The 27,882-nt window shown below is 42.5% G+C and overlaps 1 protein-coding gene across 9 annotated transcripts in view; it reads left to right on the top strand.

Moving 5' to 3' along the window:
* Positions 1-27,882, top strand: part of SYK (spleen associated tyrosine kinase) — a 596,672-nt gene that overhangs the window by 248,185 nt on the left and 320,605 nt on the right. For all 9 annotated transcript variants that reach the window (XM_069227459.1, XM_069227433.1, XM_069227445.1 and 6 more), the window contains one exon: positions 15,868-16,006. In XM_069227459.1, the coding sequence (XP_069083560.1) occupies positions 15,868-16,006 (139 nt within the window). The remainder of the gene's footprint in view (positions 1-15,867; positions 16,007-27,882) is intronic.

Raw genomic sequence — 27,882 nt, 5'->3', positions numbered from 1 at the left:
ACACTTGTTATTCTTTCCTTCAATATTCTCCGTGACCCTTTCTCTATTTGATGACCCAAATATTTCACTTTCTTCTGACAGAACTGCAATTTTGAAGGAGACACCTTGTGTCCATTCCTTCCCAAATGGTTCAATAGGGCAATGGTGTCGGCTGTGCAGTCACTTTCTGTCTTGGATGCAATCTGTAAGTCATCAATGTACTGTACTAGGGTTGACTCGAATGGCAATTCTAACGCTTCCAAGTCTTTCTTTAGAATCTGATTGAAAATTGACGGTGACTCCGAAAACCCTTGAGGAATTCGACACCAACTGTAAACTCTGTCTAAGAATTTGAAACAAAAGAGAAATTGGCTGTCCTCATGAAGAGGCACCGAAAAGAATGCTTGTGACAAGTCGATGACTGAGAACCACTCGGCATCTCAAGGGACTTGAAACATTATCACAGCTGGATTTGGTACTACAGGGCAGCATTTAATTATGATGTCATTTATTTTCCTCAAGTCCTGCACAATTCGGACCTTTCCACTTGGCTTTATTAGTCCCTTTATTGGTGAATTACATGGACTGCTTAACACTTCTTTCAGTACTCCCTGTTTTACAAACTCGTCAATGAGTTGGGCGACTTTCATGAGGGTGTCTTGTGCCATATGGTATTGTGGGGTCTGGGGAAAGGTTACATTGGGTTTTACGGTCACTTTCACTGGTTCCACTCCTTTCACCAATCCCACCTCTTTTCCTGTCATATCCCACACTTCTTTTCCGACTGTTTCCCGTAATTCAGCTGGAATATCTGCTTCAGTGATCATCGGAAAAAGGGTAATCAGAGGATATTCTTCATCGACAGTTTCCATCTCATCCCCTTCTACACTGTCCTCTTCTTCCCCATCACTGCTCGTCTGAATTCTAATTCCATCGTTCGAACACATAATCGAACATCCCAATTTGCACAATAGTTCTCTCCCTAACAGTGATATCGGGCTTGAGTCACATACCACAAAATTATGCGACCCTTGATAGTTACCAATTCTGACTTGTACTGGATCTGTGATTGGGTTCGTCAGGTACCTATTTGCTACTCCCACTACTTGAACTGTTCTCCCTGAAAGTGGCAAATTTGGTACTTCAATGCTCCTAACAGTGGAACGTGTAGCTCCTGTGTCAACCAAGAATGAAACACGATGGCCCATAACTCTTCCCTCCACATACGGGCCCTTTTGATCAACTTCCAAGGATGCTGCAAGCACACAATTTCCCTCCTCATCTGAACTTTCACTCTCCCATGCATCGTTTATTCCATTCTCACTGTGTAACGGGAACTGATGTACTGTGTCATTTTGATTCATTCCTTGACCCGTGACCTGTTGAGGAAGCATTGCTTGCTGCTGATTCATTGGTGCTAAGGGTATTTGCATTTGCTGATTAGGTACCATAGGAAACTGCTGTTGCATTGGCTGCAATTGTGTCATTTGCACACGAGGCATTTGCACCTGTTGCGGTTGCATGGGTTGTAGACCCTGCATCTGGTTCATATTGTTTTGAAAATTTGGATTCGGACCTCTCAGTTTCGGTCCTCTCATAGTCTGAAATGCATTGACATCATTGTTTTGCTGACCTACACCTTCCTGCACCATCATTGGGCACTCCCGTTTCCAATGCCCGACAATTCCGCACGTGTGACATGGCATCACCTTCTTCATTGCCTGTATACCATTTGGAATCATAACGGTATTCAAATCTGGACCATTATTCACAAAACCTCCTCGACCTCTGCCTCTCATCTGTGGCTGGAACATAACATTTCCCTGTTGCTGCTGCTGCGGCATCTGTTGTTGAAACCCTTGCAAACCTTGTAAACCTGTCTGAGCTGCTCTGAGCTGCATCACCATCACCTTTTCCTTCAATCTTTTCTGCTTTGTCTCAATCTCATCACTGCAGTATTTTGCATAATTCAACACTTCATCGATCGACTTTGACTGCCAACAAATCAAATGCGATTTAATCATCTGGCTAATTTCGGGTCTCAGCCCTTCCACAAACCTGAACACAAAATGGAGCATGTCTTTTGGTTCAATCGTTTCCGTGCCACTGTAATTTTTAAACGCTTTCAACAACCTCTCATAATACGCGTGTATAGATTCTTTAACCTCTTGAGCGGTCCTGTCAATCCTTTGCCAATCCACATTTTTCGACGCAACCTTGGTTTTCAAGTGCTCGATCACCTTGTGGTACAAACTCATTACCATAGGTGATGGCGCACCTGTGTCCCTATCTCTCTCTGGTTCACTCGTCGGCCAACCGACAGCCCTTTTACAATCTTCCCACAAATCAGCCGGAACCACAATTTCAAATAAGGTATTCAGGTCTTCCCAGAGACACTTCGCGAGCTTCACAAATCTATCCGTTTGTTGATACCACTCAATCGGCTTCTCTCTCAATTTGGGAAAGTCATCCGTAAAGGATTGAATATCGCACCTGTGCCATGGTACATGCACAAGTTTTCCCCCTGCTGTCTCTCTCATTGGTAACATGGTTATCAGATCGTCATTCTGTTGTTTTTTCTCACTTCGTTCTGAAGTGTTTTCCTTCTTTTTATCCTTTTTCTTGACCCACCTGCTTTCCCACTTGTCTAAACATCTCCAAACCTGTGCACCCTGCAGTATCTCTTTAAGGTGTGTTTTCATCCCTGCGGATCTCATGTGTTCAAAATCTTTTATCTCGACGTCTAACCTGTAACTTCTGCTCAGGTGTTTGGTCTTACCTATATCGATCTCGTTTCTGTCTGCAATTTCTTGTAACTTCTTATGTATGTTGCTCACTTCTCTTGTAATCCTAGGGCACATGTATCTTAGTTCTTCCTCTGTGTATGATTCTAATCTGTTCAAACCCATTGTTCCTTCTACCAGTTCATCTGCCTCCATCCCCAACCTTATTTTATTCAGGTATTCTTCTCCCTTCCCGCTTGATGTACTCTGTGGGGAGTTCAGGCTGTTGAACCATTGTGTCAACTGTTGCGCGTTCAGTCCCATCAATGTAGCAGTTACATCAACTGCCATCGACGGTTTCTGTAATGTTTCAGTCTGTGAGGTTAACGGTACTAATAGTGGTGGATGTGACCTTACCACGGTTGACGGAGCACAAATTGGAATTGGACTAAACTCCGACAAGGACCCAGATCCATTTGGCAGTGCCGCTATCGGAGTTGTCTCTGGAGTGGTTTCTATGCATCTTCTCCCTGTCCCATTCTGTATCATTAACCCTTGGTCGCTGGTGCTTGAATTTGCCTGTATGTACAGTGGTACTGGTGGACCTACAGTGATAGGTAGAGATATTGCATCTGGATTCTGTCTGTTCCCCGAATTCTGTGGCATGTTAATCCCCACATTGTGGTTCATCATTGCTGGCATACCTAACTGGCTTTCTACCACTCGCACTTCTGGTGTCTGCTTTTGGGGCATCGAGAACTGTGTTGATTCAGCTTGAATCAATGTCGGTCTCTGATAGTTTTGTCCTTCCTGCGCCATTGAATCGGAAGTCATTCCCACATTATGCTCATCGCAATAGTGCCTTTGGACCTGTGGCTGATAGTTATCAGCAGGTTTCAATGTTGGCACGTCTGGGTACATCCTCTGAACCCGTGGTATTCGTGGTGAGAAAGGCATGTCAGAACTGCTCGGCCTCTGAGATCTTCTCAAATTTGGCGTCACATTACCCTGTACTGGTTCTGGAGGGGCAGTACTAATGCTTGAGCCTTTTTCGCTTTCCACATATGGTGGTGGGCGATCCTTCAGTAATTGTATAATGAACTCCTCATCATCTGACTCGTCTCCCCTTTTCGAGTTTCTATTGCTCTCTCCTTCCCTGGACTGACTCCTGTTTGTCTTACAGGTGGCTTTCCTTCCTTCCGTCTCCTCTTCCTCGGTAATCGCTGGAAACAATTTAATTCCCTGCAATACGTCTGATCTCCAAACCTTTTGTGTGCTGTCCCATCTAGCATCCGCTAGGGTCTTTTCTACTTTCCTTATTCTTGTCTCAAATTTCTTTTGTTGTTGATTTCTAGCTATTAGCTCCCAAATTGCCAATGCCTCAAACTGTGCTGGCCTTGGGGGTACTTTCATGTCGTATAGCGCAAACCTCAGATTTTCTAAAACCCTTAGGTTAAACGACCCGTGGATAGGGAACGCTACACTTCCATGTTTTTCTGTTAATTTGCACCATTACTTTAGCCAAAGACACGGCGCTACACCCTTTTCTTCAATGACGATGTAAGCTGGTGTACCCTCAGGCGGTGTTTCTTCTCCTACATTTGCTTTAATATAAACATCTCCCCTCATGGCACTCTTAAATGCTTTGAAAAATGTCATCCTTCCGTCTTTTGTTTTTCTGACAATATGTAATCAATAAGTGACTTTAATTCCCGGAATACTCTTCGCTTGCCTTTCCCCTTCCAATTGCGCTTCACGGACTGCGTCCAATCCGTGCGCGACCCTTCTCACCAACCGACCTATCCCAGCGCGGCTCCTAGTGACGTCACACTCACACACTGCGGCTGACAAAGTCCTGCGGCTTGTCCTCTTTTCATTCGGCTTCACTCATAAACTAATTTCTGCAATATAACGCGAGCACTTAACCAAAAGAATAAAACAGATCTGTCGGTTTACTACAGGAAGGGTAACACAACCGCTTCAGAAACCTTAGGGATTTTTCACTAGCCTCGGCAGTTATTCCATCTTTCTCGGTTTCCCACTTTCGCAAGCAAAATTTGACCCGCAAACTTTACTCTCAACTGATCAATGAACTATTCTAGTGCACTTTAGAATTCGTCAAATCTCAAAGTCGAAGTTTTCTTTCACTCTGCAACATTCATACCGACTTGTTGACCACGCCCGATCAACCTATTAAACCGACCAGATCACAACATCAAACAAGTGTCACATACACTTTTCAACATACTCCGGAGTCTCTTGACCTCGCAGGGCCCGTCTCAACATCAACAACCACGTGGACAATTTTTCTGCTCAAAGCGCCACACACATGTGAAGTTCGACGACTTCCCTACTCTCACACCTTTTGGAGTAACACTCCTCTAATATCTTTTAACCCCCCTTAAAATCCTCACAAACTTCTCAATTAATCTGCAGCGATAAGCTGTGCAAGTGCGAAACCCTAACTTCACTCATACCGTCACTAGAAACGCTGAGACCGTTCTCATACCTGCATGTTCCTCATTCGCAAGCTTCGAGATCCCGGGAAAGTCATCGGGGACTTAGGGCATCATCATCTCTCCAACTTGTTTTATCAAAGAAAATTCTAACCTGACTCTGTCTATTGTTCGGATGGGGTCCCAAAGGGCTAAACCATCAATCTCTGCTACCATCTACTGATAACGCGTCCAGCCCTTATAAATTACTTGTACCTGGACACGTTGGAGGTCGGTGAATCTTTTAACCGAGTCGGGCTCTCCTCATCCTCAATAGTCAAGTCACTCAGATCAATAATCAATAACTGTTGTAATCGGTTATCAGCACTCACTTAATAGATCAATATAACACATCAGAAATCAATAACAGTTGGTATTTCGGCGCACCATGACCTTTCAGTCATGAATAACCACACCAGTTTATTAAAAGTTAGTGAATTTATTTCCCTATATTAACAAAGCTAGCACGATATATATGTGTCTCAAAACCAATTGATATATGTATATGAACATTACTAGCTGTCCATAACGGCGGAAGAAACGCAATCTACGCAAAATCTGAATAATGATACACTCTGTTATAGCAATGCAAATCACCAATGTAACTAACTGTATTTGACTAATTGCATACATTCGGTCAGCATAACAAGATTTCAATTCTTCATGATACATTGAATGAATACCTCGACTAACCTCTAATTAGCATTGGCATGTGGGACTTCATGCAAAACGAATTTAGTCAACACAAATTTGGAAAAGTTCTAGCTAGGATCCTATCAAAATAGCAGTTGGTACCTAAAAGGAAAAAAAACACAATGCATAATACATTTATCCTTTCATATTTACCAAATACAATCAGCATTCAAGAAAAGTCTTCGTCCTTCAGGTACCGGTTGATCAGCATGGGGTAAATTTCAAAGGGGCAAAGTTAAGGGCAAGCTTCCTTGCAACGGCAAGGAGAATAGGGCAAAGTTACTGCATGGGCAAGGCAGGGCAAATCAAAGTTAAATTCTCTAGGGTGAGAATTCTTAAAGTCTCTTTCTCTCAGATAGAGAAAAGGGCATCAGGGTGTCGTCCAAAATGGAGTCTGGCATCAGGCTTCAAACTGGCATCGAGGAAAATGGCTGACTTCTCTGTGTCCGGTGGGTTTAAGTAAGAAACATTCCAAATTCTGTTGGGTCTTCCATTGGAGGGTTCATAGGTTGGCTTCAAATTGTCCAATCAAAAATTGTCTTTTACTAGCGCCCATTTATGCATACACTGTCCTTGGCGCCTTGGAACACAAATTGTATCATGGTTTGCCAATTATTTTACTATCTGTACCTTCATTGTCTGCACCTGCAGAGACTGACCTTGTATCAAAGGGGATGTAACCGGCCTAGCACGAAACCTTGGAGATAAGTGTACCAGCCAGTTTCTACTGGAAAAATACAACTTCAAGCAAGAATATATTTCATTAATTCAAGGAAAAAAAGAATCACGCAGTTAGAATTTGAAACCAAGCAACTAGGCCAAAGCCTGTACTAAATTTAAGCTAAGCAAAACAGTTTTCAAACAAGAAATCATGGCATGCATTTGCGATTATGCCGGATTAATACATTTTTAATACTTCATGATTAATAAAGCTCCTTTATAATGATGGCGAACTGCCCCGAGGGCACAATTTCCCTCGTACACTATTTCTTTTACTTAAAATCACACTTCAATATATATGTCGGTTACACAGTGTACATGAATATATATCGAACCCTCTTTTTCTGCGTCATCAATATCTGCATATCTACAGTTCTACTGCATACTCAGAGTTCTTTCTTCTTTAGCTGCAGCCCTTACACGTATATTCCGTATTTAGCCTGGCAGGTTATTCCATGATAACGTGTTACATTTTGTTTTCATGCATATGAGAAATAAATCTCTCAACCTATAAAAAGATATATGTTTTCATGCACTCCACAAAACTAAGTGCCAGATTTAGTACAAGTTGCGCAGCACGTAGTGCAGCACCTCTTTTCTTGCGCCCCTTAGTGCCCCCCCTAATGCCACCATGTGTGTGCTGTATCTAAGATACGGCGCACCATGGCGGTAGTTAGGGAACTAGCGTCAAAATGTTTGACGCTAGTTCGGAGCTTTGCAGGATTAGCGTAAAAAATGTTGACGGTAATCCTGCAAAGCCGATTGAGGCCCTTTGTAAACAATGGTGTGCCTCTTTTTAACGCCTGCTTTGAGCAGGCATTAAAAGTGCCGGACAAAATGACACAAAGAAATCTCCTAGATTTCTCTGCGCCATGCATGCATGCATTGCGCCACTTTGTAAATTTGACGCTGTGATTTTGGCCTCGTTGGGCCACATTACTATTAACAAATATTATACTAATGTGGTGCAAGGAGGCGGTAGGGACTCTCAAATCTGCCACTAATTCTGTCTTACAATGATTGTGAAATACTCGTCGAAAGGTTTTGATGCCCTGCTGCAGCACTCATAAGCTACATTTGCATACCAAATTATTTCTGCTATAAACACAACTGTTATATGAATGTTATGATGATACATCTAACTTTTCCTTCCATTATAACACATGGCACTTTGTTTCTTTATGCTAGAAATAAGTCACTCTTCCTTTGAAATGTATTTTTCCTTGGCTCTACAGCAATACCGTATTTCGAACGTGATTGTGAAACAGTCTTGTGTAGTCGATGAGCATCTTCTCATCAGAAGAGCTGGACTCCACTGTTGATCACTACTTTTTTGAGGACTTTATAGCCACAGAAAATGCTCTTGTTTGCCAACTTGGAACCTAACTGCAATAGCCATCTTGGAAGCTGTCCTGACTTGTAGCTCATGTTATTAGGTCACTGCTAAATCATTTCTGAGACAAGGAGCATACCAGACAAGAATGACATTTGCTGTCTCACCAGACACAGACATGATCTTTGCTGACTCTGGTACATACATGAAGGGTAAAGTGGCTAGGCCAAACCTATGGGGTCGTGAAGAGTTGGGGGCATAAAAGGTCAATGAAAGGTGGGATGCAGAAGAGTAATTATTTGAGCTCCACTGTTTGGACGTGAGCAGGATAAATTCCAAAAAGGGAATAACCTGTCATCAATGTTAGTGTGGTGGCCACCGTGAAATGTATATTGCCCTTACTTAAAGCATGAAGGTATTAGGATCAAACCTAAAAGAATGTCTTGGCTTAGAATAGTGCATGAAGAGCTTAAGAAGTGTGCCTCCTTTGTACAGAATATCTCTTCTGCAGCACCAGTCCATGGTATTACTCACATGAGCACCACCTACTCCATCAACAGCTAGTGCACATGGGAGCACTAAAGTTGGATTCCAAGCATGCTAGCCAGGCACCACAAGGGGGTGGTCTGCCAGTAGTGGCAGATTGATGCCATTGTATTGTGAGAAAAATCCTGTTATCAATAATGCAAGATAGCTGTTGCGAGATCACATTTATACGTCTGTCTTGAACAAGGGATTCCCCTCATATTAATCAGCTAATTTTTCTATGCCTCTTTTGAGTACTTGCAATTCATCACTGGCAGACTGCTACCCTTCAGAGTGGTCGGGTTTCAAGATAACTTGGATTATTTTGCTCCCAGTTTGCACTACAGTAGTGCCCTAACAGTGGCTCATCAGCTGAGATATCAGTCACCTGCAAAATTTTAACATCTGCAAAATGCTGTAGGTTGAGCCAGAATTTCAGACATTTGAACCAAGCAGCTGGCCCAATGGCGTCAATGGATAAATGGGATTTTCCAAAATCCTGGCACCGTATTTTATTTTTTGTATATATGACATAACCTCTGATTTTTTTTTTGCAATTTCTTTTTATGGAGGTTTTGTCTTTTTGATTTCAATTTTAATACAAGATGACAGAGTTATCATAACATGAACATTTTAGTTGTAACTTGGCAACACAGACTTGTCAGTCTGGAGGTACGTTCGCAGTGAGTTACAAGATAGTTTTGGATCAGGAGTTAACAGTGTTGATATTCCAGCGCTGGGATGTGCAAAGTATTATCTAACTGAGTGGTCAGTGCTTGGTGTGTCAAGGAGAATGCCACTCCAGTCTGTCATCTTCGAATATGCATCCCTCTGGGACATGGAACTTGAGGTGGGGGTGATATTACATAGCAGCACAAGCAGAAGTGAACAGGGTGTCAAGTAGGGGTGGCAGCAGACGGGGGAACAGTTAGGACTCTAGGTGGTGAGAGTCACATTCCATGGTTGAGGTGTAAAATGGCTGGTGTCAGGGGCAACATGGGAGGGCAGTCTGAGGCATCTATCCCACAGATGAGGTGGTGAAGGGGGAGTTGCAGCTAAGCACCCCAAGGAGGTAGAAAGGGCATCTGTTTCCCCCAACTCCTTTTGAACTGCATGAGTATAATGTTCCATGCTTCTGCTAAGGTTTGCTAACGGAGGTGATGGGCATCCTCGTAGTGCAGGTTCATGCTTTCAGCCTTTCCCCAAAAGAGAAGAATCAACTACCATTTTGTTGGGAATGGTGGCTGGGGAGCCCTCCATTTTAGGGTCAGAAGTCACTTAGCAAGTAATAGAGCCAGGATTGCAAAGCGGGCCCAAACTGCTTGTTTCTTATCTCGCTTATAGATCCCCAGAGCTGTTGCTTCCCATGCGTTCAGGGATGGGAGTTCTGTAACAGACCCTAAGGCATCGTGGATTACTTGCCAATATGTAGCTAAAGTGAGACACTCCCACAGCATGTGCCAGAGATTTGCTGTTTCAGAGTGTCATAAGGGACAGTTGAGGTGATCTGTAGGGAATATGCAGTTTAGCTTTGTCGAGGTCTAATAGGCCCAGTATAAGAGTGTGTATTGTATGCTCTTGAACAGTGCATTTCGAGAGATGACTTGGGCTGATTCAAGTGCCAATGCTCATTTTGAGTTGTGGAGTGCCGGCTCTAAGTCATCCTCCATTTTTGTCATAGGGGAGAAAGGGAGACCTCTGTATGTTCTCTATTTGCTTTTTGTAACTATGTGATCAGGTGACACCCGGTGTATAAGGCATTGACGAAAGCATGTGTGGAGGGTTTGTCATGTGCCCTGTGCCATATTTGGTGGCACATTGCCATTAGTGGGCAGTAGAGGAGGAATTGACCAGGGGGATATTATAGTCTTGCCATAATTGGTCAAATATTAACAGGTGTTGATCATGGAACAGGTTACCTATTGTTTCAGTTGATCTGGTGTGGCAAGCAGTCAAGTCCTTCATCTTGAGGGTACCAGTAAGCAGAGACAGCTCAAGGAAGGGGATCTCGGGGACGTATTTCATGATATGTCATGTCAAATGGAATATTCGGGCTGGACATTTGTGGGCCACCCAGGCATGTAGCGACCATGAATGGTGGAGTGTGACTGAGAGCAGTAAGAACTGACAGAGAAAGCTAACTGGTAATGGGGGAGGGCTTATCTGTGGTGGTTTCATATAAGTTGCTTCCTGCCAGCCAGTGGAATATCCAGAGGATATCCAGTGGAGCTGTGCCGCTAGGTAATATGATTCCAGTGAGGAGGCACCCAGTCCACCCTGTCTCCCCGGCAATCGTAGTTTAGAGTGGGTCTCCGTCCCAAATGCGGACCAAAAGATAGTACTTATAAATGCCCTTTGTGAGTTCCCAAATTTGTAAACTTAGACTTTTGGTCTAAGGTTAGACCAAAGTCTAAGTTTACCTTTGTGAATCAGGCCCATAAACTGAAATATTTGAATAGAGAGCTATATAAACATCATGTTATCGCTAAACAATATGTGCCTGAATTAACTCATTCACAATTTTATTGGAGACATCAAGAAGGTCCTGGTATTGGAAGGGAAAGACCAGAGTAATCTTCCTTTATGATTACCTACAAGTCTGGTTACTTTCCCCTTCATCTCACATCCACATCAAAAAAGCAAGAAACTGGGTGATCATATTCATCTCTCATCTATCATCAACATGCCAAATTAGTGCTGCATTTAAAGCAGTAGATCTGCAGCCATACATGTTCAGAAGAACCCTTTCTCTCTTCTGACAAATGTCCACACAAGGCTCACAAAATCGCTCTCAATCATCCTGCAAAGGATACAAACCATACCTAAAACTGACAAATTGTGACCAAGGACTGTTTAAGTTTAATCAAATTCATTATCCTCTGCACCACCTGCAGGGTCTATTGGAACACAGAATATGCTTCCCTAAGCATCTGTCTCCCTATTAAACCTCAGCCATGAAGATACAGTGATCCTAGTTGTACCTTCTTCAATAATGGACCTTTCTATTGATAGATACACAAACAGAGATCACTGGGCAGATTGTGGAATGCCTTGATCCCCAGCTTCAGATCAAAATTTACTAATCGCCATTTAAAAAAAACACTAAGACTATTGTTTTGGATGGCACTATGCTTGACCCAGTCTAACATTGACCACTTATACTTATATACTGCGTAGCATTGCAAACTGCTTTAGCAGTGTGCTGACAGGTGTTTCTTTATAAAACTCCTAAATACATTAATAAAAACTCCTCTTTTACTGACTGAAGTTACAGCGCCCTGTAACGTGATCTAAAGTCTCTGCTGAGTAGCTTCAGTATGGCCAGTTTCTGCAGGTAGTTTGCAAATTGGTTTATGTTTGGAGCACTGTAAAAAACTCATACCCAAGAAAACATTTTGAGTTATGTGCATTTATGTGTTCAGTGGGAACCAACTCATGGATTTCAAGGGGTTTGTATAGTAATCCTTTTCAGAAGACAGATTTCAGCAGACATTAGATGCCCAAATCTGTAAATAAAACTATGTTGCATTGTATTATATTACAAATTGACCTTAGCTATATTAAATTAACTGAAAAAAGTATCCTTGTTTAAAAATAATTCCAACTGTAATCATTACTCTAAATGAGGATACAGCTAAATATGATAACTTAAATAGAAGAAACCTTATTCTTACCCGAGTGGTAACTGTAATCCTAATGATAAATTAAATAAATGTAATTCTAACCATAGTCCTAAAACTAAAAAATGAATTAACTTTAAATAATAATAATGTTATTCTAAGCATAATGCTAACTTACAGTTCCCTGTAATATGTCTAGTTGCTTAGTTAACAGTATTAACTACTAAAGTAATGGTGTAGTCGAAGAGATGACTAGGAAGTAATGATTAGAAGAAGTATTGGATTCAAGGTGATAGTAAGATATCCTTATTTATTGATGAGCTGCATTGTCTGGACCTGTATGGTGATCTCATAATGTTCCTTGGCAATTTATTTTCGAGGATCTCTGTGCGAGTCTTAGAATTATCAGAATATTATTGGGATATACACCCAGTTTTGCACATAAGCTTTCCAAAAGCTTTTACATTATCAAATGCACAGAACATTAGATATATTGCCAATATAAGTCAGACATAACTTTTGACACTTATCCTATCTTTCAAAATAATATCTTTCTACGTGAAGTGTTTTTCTTTGATATTTGCAATGGACTGCTATGTTCCGGTTCTTTTCCGCAACACACATTTTGTAGAGAAAGTGATGTCATTTTGGGGGGTGTTTTATGGGATTTTAGGTTCTGTTAGTTTTGTGGGGCACTAGATATGGTGCATTTATGTGGGAGGTAAAGAAGTGTCAAGTAGGTCTGCCTATTGGTGGAAAAGTGTACTTCCTTTAATAGGAATAGCTATCTTTTTACAAATAAAATAAGGTATACAGTAGTTTAATAGAAATCGTGACAGAATGTACTCAGGTTTCGCTTTATGAAGCACAGCCATATTTCCCTTTTAATTCGACTAAAGTTTCACAAATAACCTTGAAAACTACATGTCATTTTAAAAACATAGGCCCATATTTATACTTTTTGGCGCCCAAAAGTATAGCGCCGGCTAGAACCATTCCTAGACGCCGGCTGGGGGCCATATTTATGGAATGGAGCTAGCCGGGGCTAAGGCCCTGTTAGCGTCCATTTGGAAAGGACTCTAACAGGGCAGGGAGGTGTAGGGGGAACCGGGGCTTGTGCACCAAATTATGGCACTACACTGTTTGGAGCCAAAAAATTGCCTCTCGGCAGTGTAGTGCCATTTTCTGGTGCACAAGCCTCATGGACATGGCTCCTGTCTTAGTAAAGGCAGGAGCCATGCCCACCACCACAATGACCATGCCCAGGGGACAAATGTCCCCTGAGCATGGCCATTGGAGCCAGCGCCATGCAGGGGGTCCCAAGTCAGGATCCCCCATCCTTAGGTGACATCCTGGTGTGGGTAGATGTGGGTGGGGGTGTCTCTGGGGCCAGGGAAGGGCACCTGTGGGCAATATCCATGGTCTCTTACCATGGAAATATGCCCACAGGTGCCCTTACACCTGCCCAGACCCAGGCGTTAAATAATGGTGCTAAGCAAGCTTAGCGCCATTATTTAAGGCCCCCATTCCCCCGTGCTGGATTCTATGTGGGGGAGGTGTAAATATGGCGCAAATGCCATATCGTCCTTTTCTCAACGGGAATGCCTACCTTGCATCAATGGTTTTCCCCTCCAGAAAATAACATAAACTCCATAACTTTGACGCTAGACGTTTCTAGCACAAAATTATAAATATGGAGTTAGGATTGCGCTGAATTAACGGAAAAAAAAAATTCCGCTAATTCAGCCCAAACCGAGTATAAATATGGGCCATAATGTCTTTACATATGAAATTATGAGTAATCTAAAAATGAAAATTTGAAAAAGAGTAAAACGAAAAATGAAGCTAAACAAGGAGTAAGTATGCCAGTAGGTCCCGCACTTTATCCGGGATAGTATTCGTTTTCAGCTTGGTTACTTTTTATTGGTTTCCCTAGCTATCATATTACCCCAATCCGATAATGAAGCCAATCCTGGGATACAGCAACATGGAACCTGGCACTAGGACCCCGTTGATGAGCAGGCTGCATTAGCTGAGTTAGAGTGTATTTTATCAACAAAAGAGCCATAAATCCAACACGTTGTCACTACAGAAAAGTATAGTTGAATAGTGAATATCCTTGTGCTTGAATGAAAGGTTACATAATTCAAACATCAAGAACTTTCTAAAAAAGACATACATCTGCAGTTAAAATATGGTTGTGTAAGCAAACTAATCAAAGAACACACACTGTGCCTCAAGCTGCATGTTACATCTGTAGTCTGCCTTGACTATTAGTTAATACTCCCATCACAATCCAGTGTAATCCACAATCCAGTGTAATCCAGTGGAAATACAAGTGGGACATTGTAGCCCGGCAGCCCATCCAAGCAATGACAACACATAAAAACACATGCAAGCCAGTGCCTGAAATAGTCTGACCCAAAGTCTACTCTATTTACCTCTTATTGTACGTTTTTGAATAGTACATATCATGGGGCCCTCCAAACAGCTATCACTGCCTGTAGCAGGTTCTAAATATTGTTCAGCTGGTGCAAAGGTAGCCCTAAAATGTCTAGATCAAGACTCAGTCCTTACTTCTTCTGGTCAAATGTTTCTTTTTTGCACACACCAAAGCTGTCAGACGACATTGCATGTGCTTCTCACAGTTATAACCGTTCTGGCATTTCCTGGAAATGGTTAGATATGATTTGATTATATTCTCCAGCACAGGCTCATCTACTTCATGTCAAATGAGTCCTCTCAAAAGCCATATCACTACAAAGTGTGCATCAACTTGCTTTCCTTTTGGAAATACGTACACCATATGTTAAACGTTTGTCAATTAAATAGGAGGCACAATTCGTGAGGTTTTGTATGGCACCTTAAAAAGAAATGGGGGAACCACATTGACTAAGCAAATATACATGTGATTAATCTTTCTCAATCTCTGTAGAGCAAAATCTTCATGCTCTCTCATGTAATGTATGCAGTGAAACATGGATAAGTGTCATTGGATGTCAGCTCTTTTTACTACACTTATTGATGGATCACCTTAATAATTCTTCTTCATTTAATATTTCTTTGACAGTCAATGGATAATCTCGCCCCATGTAAATTAACTATATCTGGGATGTGCTCTGGGTAAGAATGGCTTAATGTAAATAGTTAATAACCTACGGGCGTATCTGGCCCTTTCCACTCCCTTGTAATAAAACACCACCTTGATGCATTTCTGACATTATAGCTTTTTTTTACACATTAAGAATTTTTGAAGAGACCAATGATCCAACTCAGCCAGATCCTGTCCCCACTAAAAAATACCTGTTAGATGAATTACCTTAACTGGTGTATTCATTAGAGCAGGGTGCAATGCTGCTTTCCATTTTTAATATAACACAAACTGAACAGATTTCTTTGCAAAATGTCAAGTTTGAACTCCAAGAGTAAATGACAGTAAATGTTCTTCTTTTTCACTTTGAAGTAAAAATTATCTCAAGATGTTATACTATATGTTGATTGTAAATGATGTCTGCTGCCTTCTTTTATGAAGAGACCTTTTACAACCCACAGGCCTTGTTTTGTATGAGAGTAATAACCCAAAGTAGGACTTTTTCCTTGAAGATATAAATGTCTTGCATTGGGATTACTTGAAGATCGTCTGTACTTGCTAACATATATATATATATATATATATATATATATATATATATATATATATATATATATATATAATTTCAATGCATTAAATTGCAATGGTGACCATTAATACACAACTGAACTCATTTGTTCTTTTACAGAATCAGAGAAAGAGATGACAAAGGGTCCTACGCTCTGTGTTTGCTTAATGATGGAAAAGTGCTACACTACCGTATTGACAGAGATAAAACTGGGAAACTATCTATCCCAGATGGAAAGAAGTTTGACACACTCTGGCAGGTAATCTATGTGAAATTTATGAAAAATGACTTTTTCAGTGAAATCTCATCCCCCAGTTTGTAATACTATTTGTCAGTTTCTTCCCTATGATATGTTGTCTAGCTGTTAGGTAAGTATGCCAAAATGTACAGCAAAAACCACATGACAGGATGACAGGTCTTGCGCTTCAGCAGCAAAACAGGAAGTAGAAGCCACTTGTTGAAATATTGATTTGCCAATGTGTAATTGTGACTGTGGCTGGCAAATTAAGATTCAGCAAAAGATGTGCACAATTTGCATTTATTGCACAAGCAGAGAACTGTCTGCTCAGACCTGGAACAACATAAAAGTTCACAATAAAGAAGTACAACACATTTTCTTATCCTTTCCACAATTTATTAAATTTAACATTCATGAGTACAAAGTCTCTCACTAATATTAGTGGCATTTGTTTAGCACAAAGTCTGCCATTATTCAGAATTTGTAGTTCTGTTGGCCGCTCATGGGAACCTTCTGCATGTTTCTAAAACAAGTTCATTGGTAACAGGATTTGGAGGAATTGAATAGACTAAAAGTCTGGTGCTTCTGTTTGACGAAAGTGTGAAAATAAGTTCCACCACCCTCCAATACCTCATGGGACTTCATGAGGGTATTTTATCCAGAATTTGACTAGTCGTTTTGTATGTAAGACATGCTTGAATGAGTAAATGTCATGAATGCAAAATCCTAAGTAGTGAGGTAAATAATCTGAAATAAACAGGCCATGGGTTCTTATATTGGTCCTGAAGGAAGCCAATTGACGCTACGGGACAAGGTGTATTGACCGAAACATGTTGACTTGCGCACGCTGGAAATACTAATGCTCTCAAACAACATCACTAGCTGTTTTTAACTTTGTCAAAGCACCATCTCATAAATTATTATTAAGGTACCATAGATAATTTTGGATCCCTGAAAAATAATAAAAACTTCCCTTGTGTTCAAGGTTGAGCCCATCCAGATGCAGCAAGTATCTGGACGAGGACTCTATAATGAAGCATTCCACTAGTATTTATTGTGGGTGAGAGTCCTTTTAAAAACACCTTGAATAGCTTTAAAAGTGAAGAGAAATCGAGATAAGATATTTATAACCACTGGGTCTCTTCTGTTTTGATCAATTGTAATCAGATCTATCATCAACCAGATCTGTGAATATCTTCTGGATTATTATGGTCAGTATGCAAGTTGAGCCTCAAAGTTTTAGCCAGTGAGCTATGGTTATAGAATTTGATACTACAGAAATGTTTCTGTCAAGCTTTTCGAATACTTGTCAATTTCTTTATGTGGGAAACATGCCGAGGGATCGCAGATAAAGATAGAAATTTCTGCTGATGGGTATTTAGCATGTTTAATCTGTGTTGGATTTGTTTGGAGATTTGTGCAATGTCTTCTAATGTATTATTATGATTTTGATTATGATTATGATTATGATTATTATGATGATGATTGTTATTATTATTAGTTGTATCATTATTAATGGCTATATTATTATAATAAATATTATTATTATTATTATTATTATTATTATTATTATTATCATTTAAAGGATAACATTTGTCTTTCAAGCCTCTTGGCATTATCAAAAAGATATACCAAGGAGAAATTGCAGGCAATACTCAAAAAAGAACTAGACAGGAAAGATACTGATCTGAGCAAAAGCATCTGGACAATTCAACAATACATTTGTCGCAGGGATGTAAACAAAGAACTACAAATAATGTCAAACTCAGGAAAGTATAAAATTAGAAAGTTAAGAGCCAGTTTCCTGCTTTTACAAAATTCCAGGTTTTTTGAGTCAGCTATAATATCCATAGAAATATGGTTCAATAGCTCCACTACTACTTTTATGAAGACTCTGCCACTCATTTCCTACGTTATTAAAATGGAGTGTTTCATAATTGCGCCACAATGTATTTTTATATATTTATTTCCTTAAAAATGTCATGCTGTATCTTTGGAAGATTTTCTGTGTAAAACAGACTGATTAATTTAAAATACTTTTGGAGTTGAACCAAATGATTGGAAAATTATTTGAAAGGGAATTACATTTGTTTTTATGTGTTTAAAGAATATAAAGCTTCTGTTTGGTAATTCCATATATTGCAAAACACAATCCTCAAATGCTTTGATTGTTACAATTCTAAGTGAGAAATGTAAAGCAGAAAAATGTATGTAGGAGTCTCAAAATTACTGTCCACGAATCAGCTACCCCTCCTTTAATGTATTTGACATTATGCTAGTCTTTGTCCATTTTCAACACTCTCCTGCTTTTGCCCAGGTTCACACTACAGATATTCCACAAATATACATACATGAATACAGGTGATGAAAACACGGTTTTGAATTGGCCAGGGAAGAGCCACAGAAGAGGGCCAGAGGGCACTATTCTTTGTAGTGGGACTATTGCCAACTAACATAATTTCTCTTTTGAAAGATATAGTATCAAAAAATGATAAGACTTCTAAATACACACAATTTTCTGTGCATTTGTAATATTATAGGAGCTATTTTTCTGAATGCTGTTGCACATTAAACAAACATGTATTGTCTGCATATAAATAAATGTCTTGTCAAATAGCTGCAGAAGGTGTGCTAAAGGACATAGCTACAAATTAAATAGGAGCTCTTACAATGGTGAGCCTTGAGGAAATTCCTAGCTAACGTGCTTTAAACTCTATTTGGAAGTCACTTGGACTGCTTGAATTCTGTCTTATACAGATGAGCTTGTCCATTGATGCAATGTCCCTTTAATGGATTAGTTCTCCAACACTACCTAAAAGAGTGAAAAGGTGACAGTGTTGAATTTGGTAGAAAGATCTATAATATCAATGTACCAACACTGTTTGCATCTACTAACATTCTTAAATTATCTATAGGTGAATACCTATTCCAGAGATAATTAGCAGTTCTGTTCCTATATGAGGGTGGAATCCTGCCTCGGACTCATGGACAAGGCCAAATCCCTCTTCAGACTCTTCCAACTAAGAAGCTACTGTTCTCCCATTTAATTCAGTAAAATATGATATTATAGAGTTTTTTGAGTCTAAGAAGACTTTTCCAACATGGTCTCATAATTACCATCTTAAAGGCGTCAGATCCCACTCCTGCTCTGAAGGTACTGTTCAAAATATCATTAAGGGTTGAAGTCGAAAGTTGAGAGTTGAAAGTCTCTTTCATGGTGTAAATTAACTTTTCCATATAGATGTCTAAGTGAGAACCAGTAGAGTTACTCTTTGAAATTATGCTGTCATGTCAGTGGTCTTAAGTGGAAGAGATGATCAGTAAGCACTTTGACATTTTGAACCATATCAAACTCCTGAATATTTTCTACTTTCCTGAAAAAGTAAGTGGTCAAATTGTCTGCTAAAGATTTGATAGACTCAACCTCATTAAATAACACAGTTGGAGTTCAACGAGACTCTAAATTTATTTTAAGTTCAAAGATAGTTTATGGACAGAGGAAATGTGGCAAGAGCAATTGTTAGAAAGAGACTTTAAAGTTCTGAAAAATCTCATTTGGAATATGTTCAGCTCCCACAATGGTATTGGTTTGGTGCTTTTTATTCCTACTCTCACTAAGTGATTATGGTTACTCATTTGTTTATAAATTATCTTGTCCTAAGGATTGTATCATGAGTGCCATGTTTTTTGCAGCTTGTGTAGGATAACTGTTATACCTGTCAACCTTAGGGTGGGCTCCTCCCAAACCCTTTGCCTTCATCGTCCACTTGTTGCTACAATTCGTTTTTGTTCACCTTAGGACTATGTGCACTTTACTATTGGTAACCAGGGCTAAAGGGCTTGTGCTGTCTCCCTTAAAAATGGTAAAATAGGCTTACACCTGATTGACATATTTAATTTTCTTATAAGTCCTTTGTAGATATACCAATGGTCTGTAAAGTAAATGCTACTAGTGGGTCTGCAGCCCTTTTTGTGCTACCCACTTAAGTAGCCCCTTAAAACATGTCGCAAGACTGCCATTGAAGCCTGTATGCAGTTTTAAACTGCCAATTCAACTTGCCAATATAACCCCTTATCTAGCCTATACCTCTCCTTTTCATGCATATAGGTTGCCCCTACGGTAGGCCCTAGGTAGCCCATAGGGCAGGATGCATTGTAATTAAAAGGTTGGACATGTACTTTTAAGTTGTACATGTCCTGATAGTGAAGAACTCCTTAATTTGTATTTTGCTGCTGTGAGGCCTACCTAACATTGAGTTGCCTTATTACATTAAATAAGTGATAACCTTTTATTGGGAACAATTAAGCATTTCATCCTTTGGTGCCTGAGAAATTGTAAATAAAATCTTTCCTTAATGTCAAAATCAGACTTTGAAAATACTACTACTACTACTAAAGTTGTTGTTTTCCTACCTTAAGCTATTTGGTATGTGCTTCCTCTCCTGGGTCACATGACTGGGTGTAGTTGGCAGTTGGACTTTGTTTATTCCTCTCAGACAGCCACACAATAGTGGAGTTAGGTTTGCCTGAATGGGCCATCCACCGGCAGGATGAGGGGCGGAGCTGAACACAGCTTCACTTGCAACTGAATAGGCTGTGCCTCACTTTCACATAAATGACTTGTCAGGCCAGAAGGACAGGAAAGTTATAAAACTGAAAGCACTTCTAAGAGAATTCTCTAGACACTTGTCATACTTCAGAGAAGGCACCGCATATAAAAAGGGAACCCTCAGACTCACTTTTCAGTTCACTTTCTGGACCTGCAGAAGGACTCTGAGGACTACCTGCTACTGTGGCCTGCTGTATATTCCTCAAGATTGCGTTGTTGCCCCTGAAATGACTGCTTTGCTGCCAGGAGCTTGCCTTGATTCCTCAGAGGCGTGCCGGCTGCTTGAGTCCTGGTTCATCAACTGAAACCATGCCTACCAGAGGGAGTTCAAGGACTAGTTTGCTGGCCTCCTGTTCAGAGCCATAGGGGCACAACAGGCTGCCACCATCTTAAACGCCTACCTCAACTCTGCCTGAGTGAATCCTGAAACCCAAGGTCATGCCACTCTAGTCTTGGATCCTTGGTTGTGGTGTCAAAGGTGCCCAAATAGCAAAAATCCCAAACTTGGGACTTAAGAAAGTTTTAGGCTAAAAACAGTTGTAAGAGCCAAGGGAAGACCAGGACAAGTCTGTTCGTCTATCCACCCAAGGTGCATCACCGGTTGGACTGACTTCATTGAAGGTCCTGCCGCATTCATTTCTGCAGCAGGAAATCTGTTCATCAGTCCTTCACCAAAGGGATATCCAGCCTAATAGAACTCTCATCTGCTACAGCCTCCTGCCTTCTCCCGCTGGAGACCTTCAACTTCCAAAAAAGAGACTTACGACCTGATTTAGATCTTGGTGGATGAGTTACTCAGTCACAATGGTGACAGATGTCTCATCACCGAAATTTAAATCCCATTATTCCCTATGGGATTTAGATTTTGGTGGACAGGATATCCGTCACCATTGTGACAGAGTAACAGATCCGCCAATATCTAAATAAGGCCCGAAGTCCAAATGTAGAACTCTTCACAGTGACTTTATCCAACGGCTCCCTGACAACGACCTCTCCTGGATATTGCCTGAAGCCTTGGCTCTCTGAACTTTATCTTCTCAGAACGTTTTCTTCAAAAGTTCTTTCAAGTCCGAAGGTAAGCTCTGACCTGGCCCAATCCACTTCTTGTATCTGATCCACGCTCCATCGCAGTCAGCCATATTTTTTTTACCAACTCTCGTACAACTAGATGTCCACTGTTAGTGCTTTGATCTTTTAAGTGCCAGTTTTTAATAAAAACTTTTAAAATTCTGGTTCTATTGATTGAATTTTTGTCATTTTGTTTGAAATAATTTGTTAAGCTGTACTCTATTTTTTTCTAAATTGGTGTGGGATTTATTAGTGTTGCTTTATCACTTTATTACTGTTTGTGTGCTCCATAAATACTTTAGACATTGCCTCTTAGATAAGCCTGACTGCTTTTGTGCCAAGCTATCAGAGGATTCAGCACAGATTAATTTAGGGATTTTTTTTTTGTGGTGTACCTGACAGCGATTGTGGCTGTTGGCTGATCCCCTTCCTCCAACCAAAAACTCAATTTCTCACAATAACCTTTCGCTCTTTAAGGAGTTTGTGGTTAGAGAGATTTCTTACAAAGGTACAATTTTCACTATAGTATTTTGTGCTATTATTAGATTGTGGTATTTGGGGATATGCACTTTTCATAGAATGCTGTAAATTGGACTGAAATGAGAATGGATATCTTAAGAAGATTAAGAAAGAAACATTGATGCAAGTTGGTGCAAGAGGCACTTACAATATAATAAACTCAAGAAGACACTGTACAATGTGTGCCATTTTATGTCACACTAATGATGAAGGCAAGTGAAAAGGACAGGGGCAGAACAGTGCCTCAACACTAGAAGGTCAAAAAGGAAATATAATTGCTTCTCATAGACAATGTAAAGTAAAATGCAGGTGAGGAGCCACAAAATTGAATGAAATATGTGTGTACTACACAGAGTATTTGATTGAATGGGTTGGCTAGATAATCAGCATAGAAGTGGTACTCAGGATGAGAGTAGTACGCAAGTTAGAATGGGGTTAATACAACACCTAGCAAGGTGGTTCAAATGGTCTCCCACTCAGAGGAGAGCCACAAAAATTATCTTACAGTCAGACTTACCCACTAATGGGTTTTTAGGGCGTTCTGTATCCTTTACACTTCTTAGCCAATTAGATCGCGAGATGCATGGAAGGACTTTGAGTACTATGATTCTAGCGATCTCTGAGAAAATTGCTGCAGGGGAATCCCTTTGGGCTTTAACCTGGGGTCCAGTGACATCAAACAGGATCGATGTCCTCGCAGGCGGCTTGTATTCCAGCTGATGTCTATTCGGAGGTGAACCACTGGTCAGCTTGTTGCACCAGTGATGCCTACCTTCTGTATTTTGGTTAATAGGGAGGGTAGGGTACTCTTTGACCACTGGACCGGGTCAAGACTCATCCTTCACAACCTTTACTGGCTGGGCATGTTGCAATTTCATCACAGGCAGTGGTGTCTTAAAAAAACAGCACTTCCAGCCTTTGATATACCTGAGGTTGGTAACAGGAGACTAGCTCGACTAGTCTTTGGAAAATCTGGGCTCTCTTGGCACCTTTTGAGGGAACAAAGTCTGGGTTCTCACCCTTGTCCTATAGCCTCTTGTGTTGCGGGGTGCAGCAGGCGAGGTGGTTGGTGCAGATGCTCTTCTTTGCAGTTCAGACACAGTATAGACACAGAGCTTCTTGTCTTCAGTCCAGGTGATCTGAGGATCTAGTGTCAAGAGAGCCCCTTAAATCCTGGAGTTAGGGGTGGTTTGGGGGAGTGGGCCCAGTGGCCGATAGTCATCTGTGTCTTGCAACTACCCATCCCAAATGGTGATCACTTACTGCAAAGTATGGCACCCTTAGGCCCCAGAGTTTATTTCTCTGCTAAAGATGGCAGAACCCTTTCTCTGCTGTATAGAAGTGTATGCCAACCCTAGGGGTGCAATTAGCCCCTTGGGGTGTATGCCTCCTGACAAATACCTTCCCTTTGCTCCTTTTCACCTACCCCGGATGCGTATGGGCCTGAGGGCAGGGGGTGAGCTTCCCTCCGTGGAGGTGGGGGGGGGTTATTTGTCTTTCATAAACGGTATCAGCTTTGAAGCTGCCCCCTCTGTGTGCCACTTTACTGGCCATCGTGTCAGGGAGGGAAGTAATACCTCCCGCCCAAGCAGGCCTTTGTCCTGGGAGCCGTCACGCCTTCTCACAGGGGTTCAGATTCCTGTCTTGGTGCCAGCACCCATAAATGTTGACCAATGCCCAGAGAAAACTGGGGTACCTTTGGGGGCATCTTTAAGGCATCCTCCATGGTACGTGTAGCATCCAACTTGAGGAGGAATCAGGTTTTAATGAAACAAGATGTTTGATACCAAACAGTTTCCTTTTCAGTGGTGCCAAAATGGAGCCATTATCACAGGGTTGCCCGAGTGTCACCCCTAATTATCTCATGGCCCTACTGAGCCACTGGCAGCAAACCAAAACTTGGCAAAGGGACACTTTAGTTTGGGTCACCCAGGGGTGGCACAATCAGTGCTGCAGGTCCCTGATGACCCTCTTAACTCCTCTCCCCTGGATACCTTGAGTACCATCTACAAGGGACTTATAAAAGGACTCCAATTCACCATTACTTTATTTTTGTGGGTAGAGTACTGGCACCGGGGCCTGGCTAGCAGGTCCCAGTGCACTTTCAAAGTCAAAACCATCAGCATTAGTCAAAAAGTGTAGAGACATTTCCTCACAATGACCAATAAGAAAGAATGTCCAGCTACATGCACTAGTTGTGAGGTAAGAGGTGCAGAATTTTGCTGGGGACAAAAGATTATGATAGCCAGGCCTGCTTTCTGCAGAACCGTAAGTACTTTTCTGAGGTGGCACAGGTGGTCCTCCCAGCCCCTAACCGATCTATGAGTTCATCAGCTTGAGGGATATGGTGTATGGTGACTACATTAAACCCCTGATGATCCACACAGAGCCTAAGTTCTTCAGTGCCACCTGGCGAGGGCAGCCTTCAGGGCCAACTTCACTGGGCTGGACCAAAGGATGTTTGAGGGCTCAATTACCCCTAATTCCAGGATCTTGGAGACTTCCTCCTTGATGCTGGATGTTACCTTGTCAGACAACTGGTAGATTTTACTCTTCACCAGTGTCAGTATCATAGGTGCACCCTGTACACAGTCGGACTGCCCCAACAACTGGTGACAGTCTCTCTTTGTTTTCTCGGTTCAGTGTAGGGGAGAGGCTGATACCCTGCACTGACTTTTCCTGCTCCTTAAAAGTAAGGAGGTTGTGGAGAGGCTCATCGTCCTCTTCCACTCCATCTCCCGTGACCAGGAGAATGGTTAACTCAGACCTCTCGAAGTGTAGTTTGAGGCGATTCATGTGCAAAACCCTCAGAGAGTTCCTGGGAGTCTTGAGGTCCACCAAATCGGTGACCTTACTAGTGTGCTCTTTTACACCTTTGGGCACAGACCAGTGGTCTTGCAGTGCCATTGGCACCACAGGCTTCATCACCCACATGTTTTGGCTAGGCTGAAGCTTGTGTGTGGCCATCTGGTCATACTGCTGTTTCATGATCTCCTAACTGGCTTCTAGATTTGCCTTATCTTGCTCCCAGAAGTGCTTCATCTGGGTACGTTGTGCCAGCATGGAGCTGACCACATCCTGTCTGGAATCTTGCTCACACCTTGAGGGCTCTGACAGAACAATGACCATGCCTTTGAGGGTCTTGTTGAACCTCTCAATAAGCTCAATGATTTAAAGATGGTATTGAGTGGAGATCTTTTAGGTTACTCCACACTTCTTTCACATGACTTTCATGTATGCTGACATGAAGTTGGTATTACGGTCTGACACCACCTCCGTGGGTAACCATACACGGGTAAATATCCCCATTAGTGGCCCTGCTACTGTGAGTGCAGTCACTGTCTTTGGAGGGATAGCCTCTGGCTACTGGGTGGCATGGTCCACCAAGACCAGGATGAACCTCTTGTCCAAGGCTGTCTTGGGGTCCAGAGACTGAACAGTGTTGATGCCTACCCTTTCAAAGGGGGTGCCAACAACAGGGGAGCCTTGTGCGACCCCTTTGACTTGCCACTGACCTGGAAGGTAGAAAGGACTGCAGAAGGCATCTGAGGGCCACCTAGTTTGAGGCCAGTAAAAATGGATTACAAGCCTGTCAAAGGTATTACCCTGCCCCAATGACCTTCCAGGAGTACAGCATGAGCCAGATCCAGTAGGATGGCCATATAGCATTGGAGAGCCACATACACATGTGTTGCCTCAGACTCAGGCACCTTAGGCTCGCTATGTAGGAGACACCAGAGGTGTCCCCAACTGCCTGGGCCTCAGCCTGCCGCAGTAGGACCTTATGAGTGGGGCACTTCATCTGCACCTTGCAGAATTGCAGCCTGGTAGGGGCTCCCTTTCCTGCTGCCAGTTCAGTAGCTCAGGTGGGTTCCCCAAGGTGGCTGCATCCATCACTTCAGGTTCTGGGGCCACCCCTCCCGTTCAGGCTTATCTCAGACCGTGTATGTTTTTTGAGCGGGATTCCCTTTCCCTTTCTCTTTTTGGCAGTCAACCGAGTCACTTTTCTAGGTTCCAGGTCCTCCTGACTACCCTCTTCAGCTGCCATAGACTGTGTTGTCAGGCAATCATAACAACTCCAAGTGCATTCTGAGCTCCACCTCCTTACATATGATGTGCTCAAGTTCTTTGACAAGCAAACAGTCCACAGCTATGAACATATCTACAGCTACCCTCAATGAAACTGAGAACCCCACCCCCATTCCAAGGGAACCAAAGCCACTGGGTAGTGCCTCTCATGTCCGTCAGCTGTAACAGCTTGTTGGAATGCATCAGGGACTACGGGGGTCATTCCGACCCCAGCGGGCGGCGGGCGGCGCCCGCCGGGCTGAGACCGCCAGAAGACCGCACCGCGGTCAAATGACCGCGGTGGTCATTCTGACTTTCCCGCTGGGCGGGCGGGCGACCGCCAAAAGGCCGCCTGCCCGCCCAGCGGGAAAGCCCCAGCAACTATGAAGCCGGCTCCGAATGGAGCCGGCGGAGTTGCTGGTGTGCGACGGGTGCAGTGGCACCCGTTGCGATTTTCAGTGTCTGCTAGGCAGACACTGAAAATCATTATGGGGCCCTGTTAGGGGGCCCCTGCACTGCCCATGCCTGTGGCATGGGCAGTGCAGGGGCCCCCAGGGGCCCCACGACACCCGTTCCCGCCATCCTGTTCCTGGCGGTTTTTACCGCCAGGACCAGGATGGCGGGAAGGGGGTCGGAATCCCCATGGCGGTGCTGCGAGCAGCGCCGCCATGGAGGATTCTTTGGGGCAGGCGTAAACCGGCGGGAAACCACCGGTTGCCCTTTTCTGACCGCGGCTTTACCGCCGCGGTCAGAATTGCCCATGAAGCACCGCCAGCCTGTTGGCGGTGCTTCCGCGGCACTCTGCCCTGGCGGTTTTCAACCGCCAGGGTCAGAATGACCGCCTACGTGTTCTGAGGTCACCAGATGACATCTGACAGTTGTCATGCTGGTTCCAGTGTCTCTCAGAGCCTCCACCTCCTGCCCACTGATGGTAATCCACTGTCTGTATTTTCTAGTATTAGTAGGCAAGTGAGTTATCTGTGCCATCTCTTTATTGCCCAAGTACACTAGGGTCACCACTATACTGCCCCCCCAATAACTGGGACAATCTCCTCTTCATTGCTACATCAGCCAACCCTAGTGACTTCCCACCAGTGGGGGGCTGTGCCCTTTTGGGAAACTTGGCATCCCCCTTGAAGTGCCCTTCCTGTTGGCACTCATAGCACTATCAGGGAACCATTTCATCTTTTTTCTTAGTTGAGATATGAAAGTTCTGACCCATGGAACTAGTTTGGGAGCCTTTCGAGAACTATTTAGTTACATTTTTGTTGCCCTCCTTTGTTTGTTTGTTTTGTTGCAAACCCTGTCCACCCTTATTGTGATCCCCCAGATACCTTGTTGTGGACCTGGGTGCTGACCCAGCGGTCTGCCTTCTTAGCAACCTCCTTGAATCAGTGAGCTTTCTGTCAATCTAGTGTTGGTGCAGATCTCTAAAACAAAGACTGAACATGTGCGCCTTTGCAACTAAATTGTACCTCCCCTGATAATCCTTTACTTCACTGTTCTTCACCTAACTATCCAGTGCCTTGCAAAAGGAATCCACACAATCCACCCAGGTCTGCCTGGGCACCTTCTAGATGGCCCGAAACAACTGCCTATACTTCTTTTTCGGTAAGGCCATACTTCCTGACAA

The sequence above is a fragment of the Pleurodeles waltl genome, chromosome 1_1, assembly GCF_031143425.1.
Source record: "Pleurodeles waltl isolate 20211129_DDA chromosome 1_1, aPleWal1.hap1.20221129, whole genome shotgun sequence".
In the NCBI taxonomy this organism is placed as follows: Eukaryota; Metazoa; Chordata; class Amphibia; order Caudata; family Salamandridae; genus Pleurodeles; species Pleurodeles waltl.
This window is presented reverse-complemented; position numbering and strand designations above follow the sequence as displayed.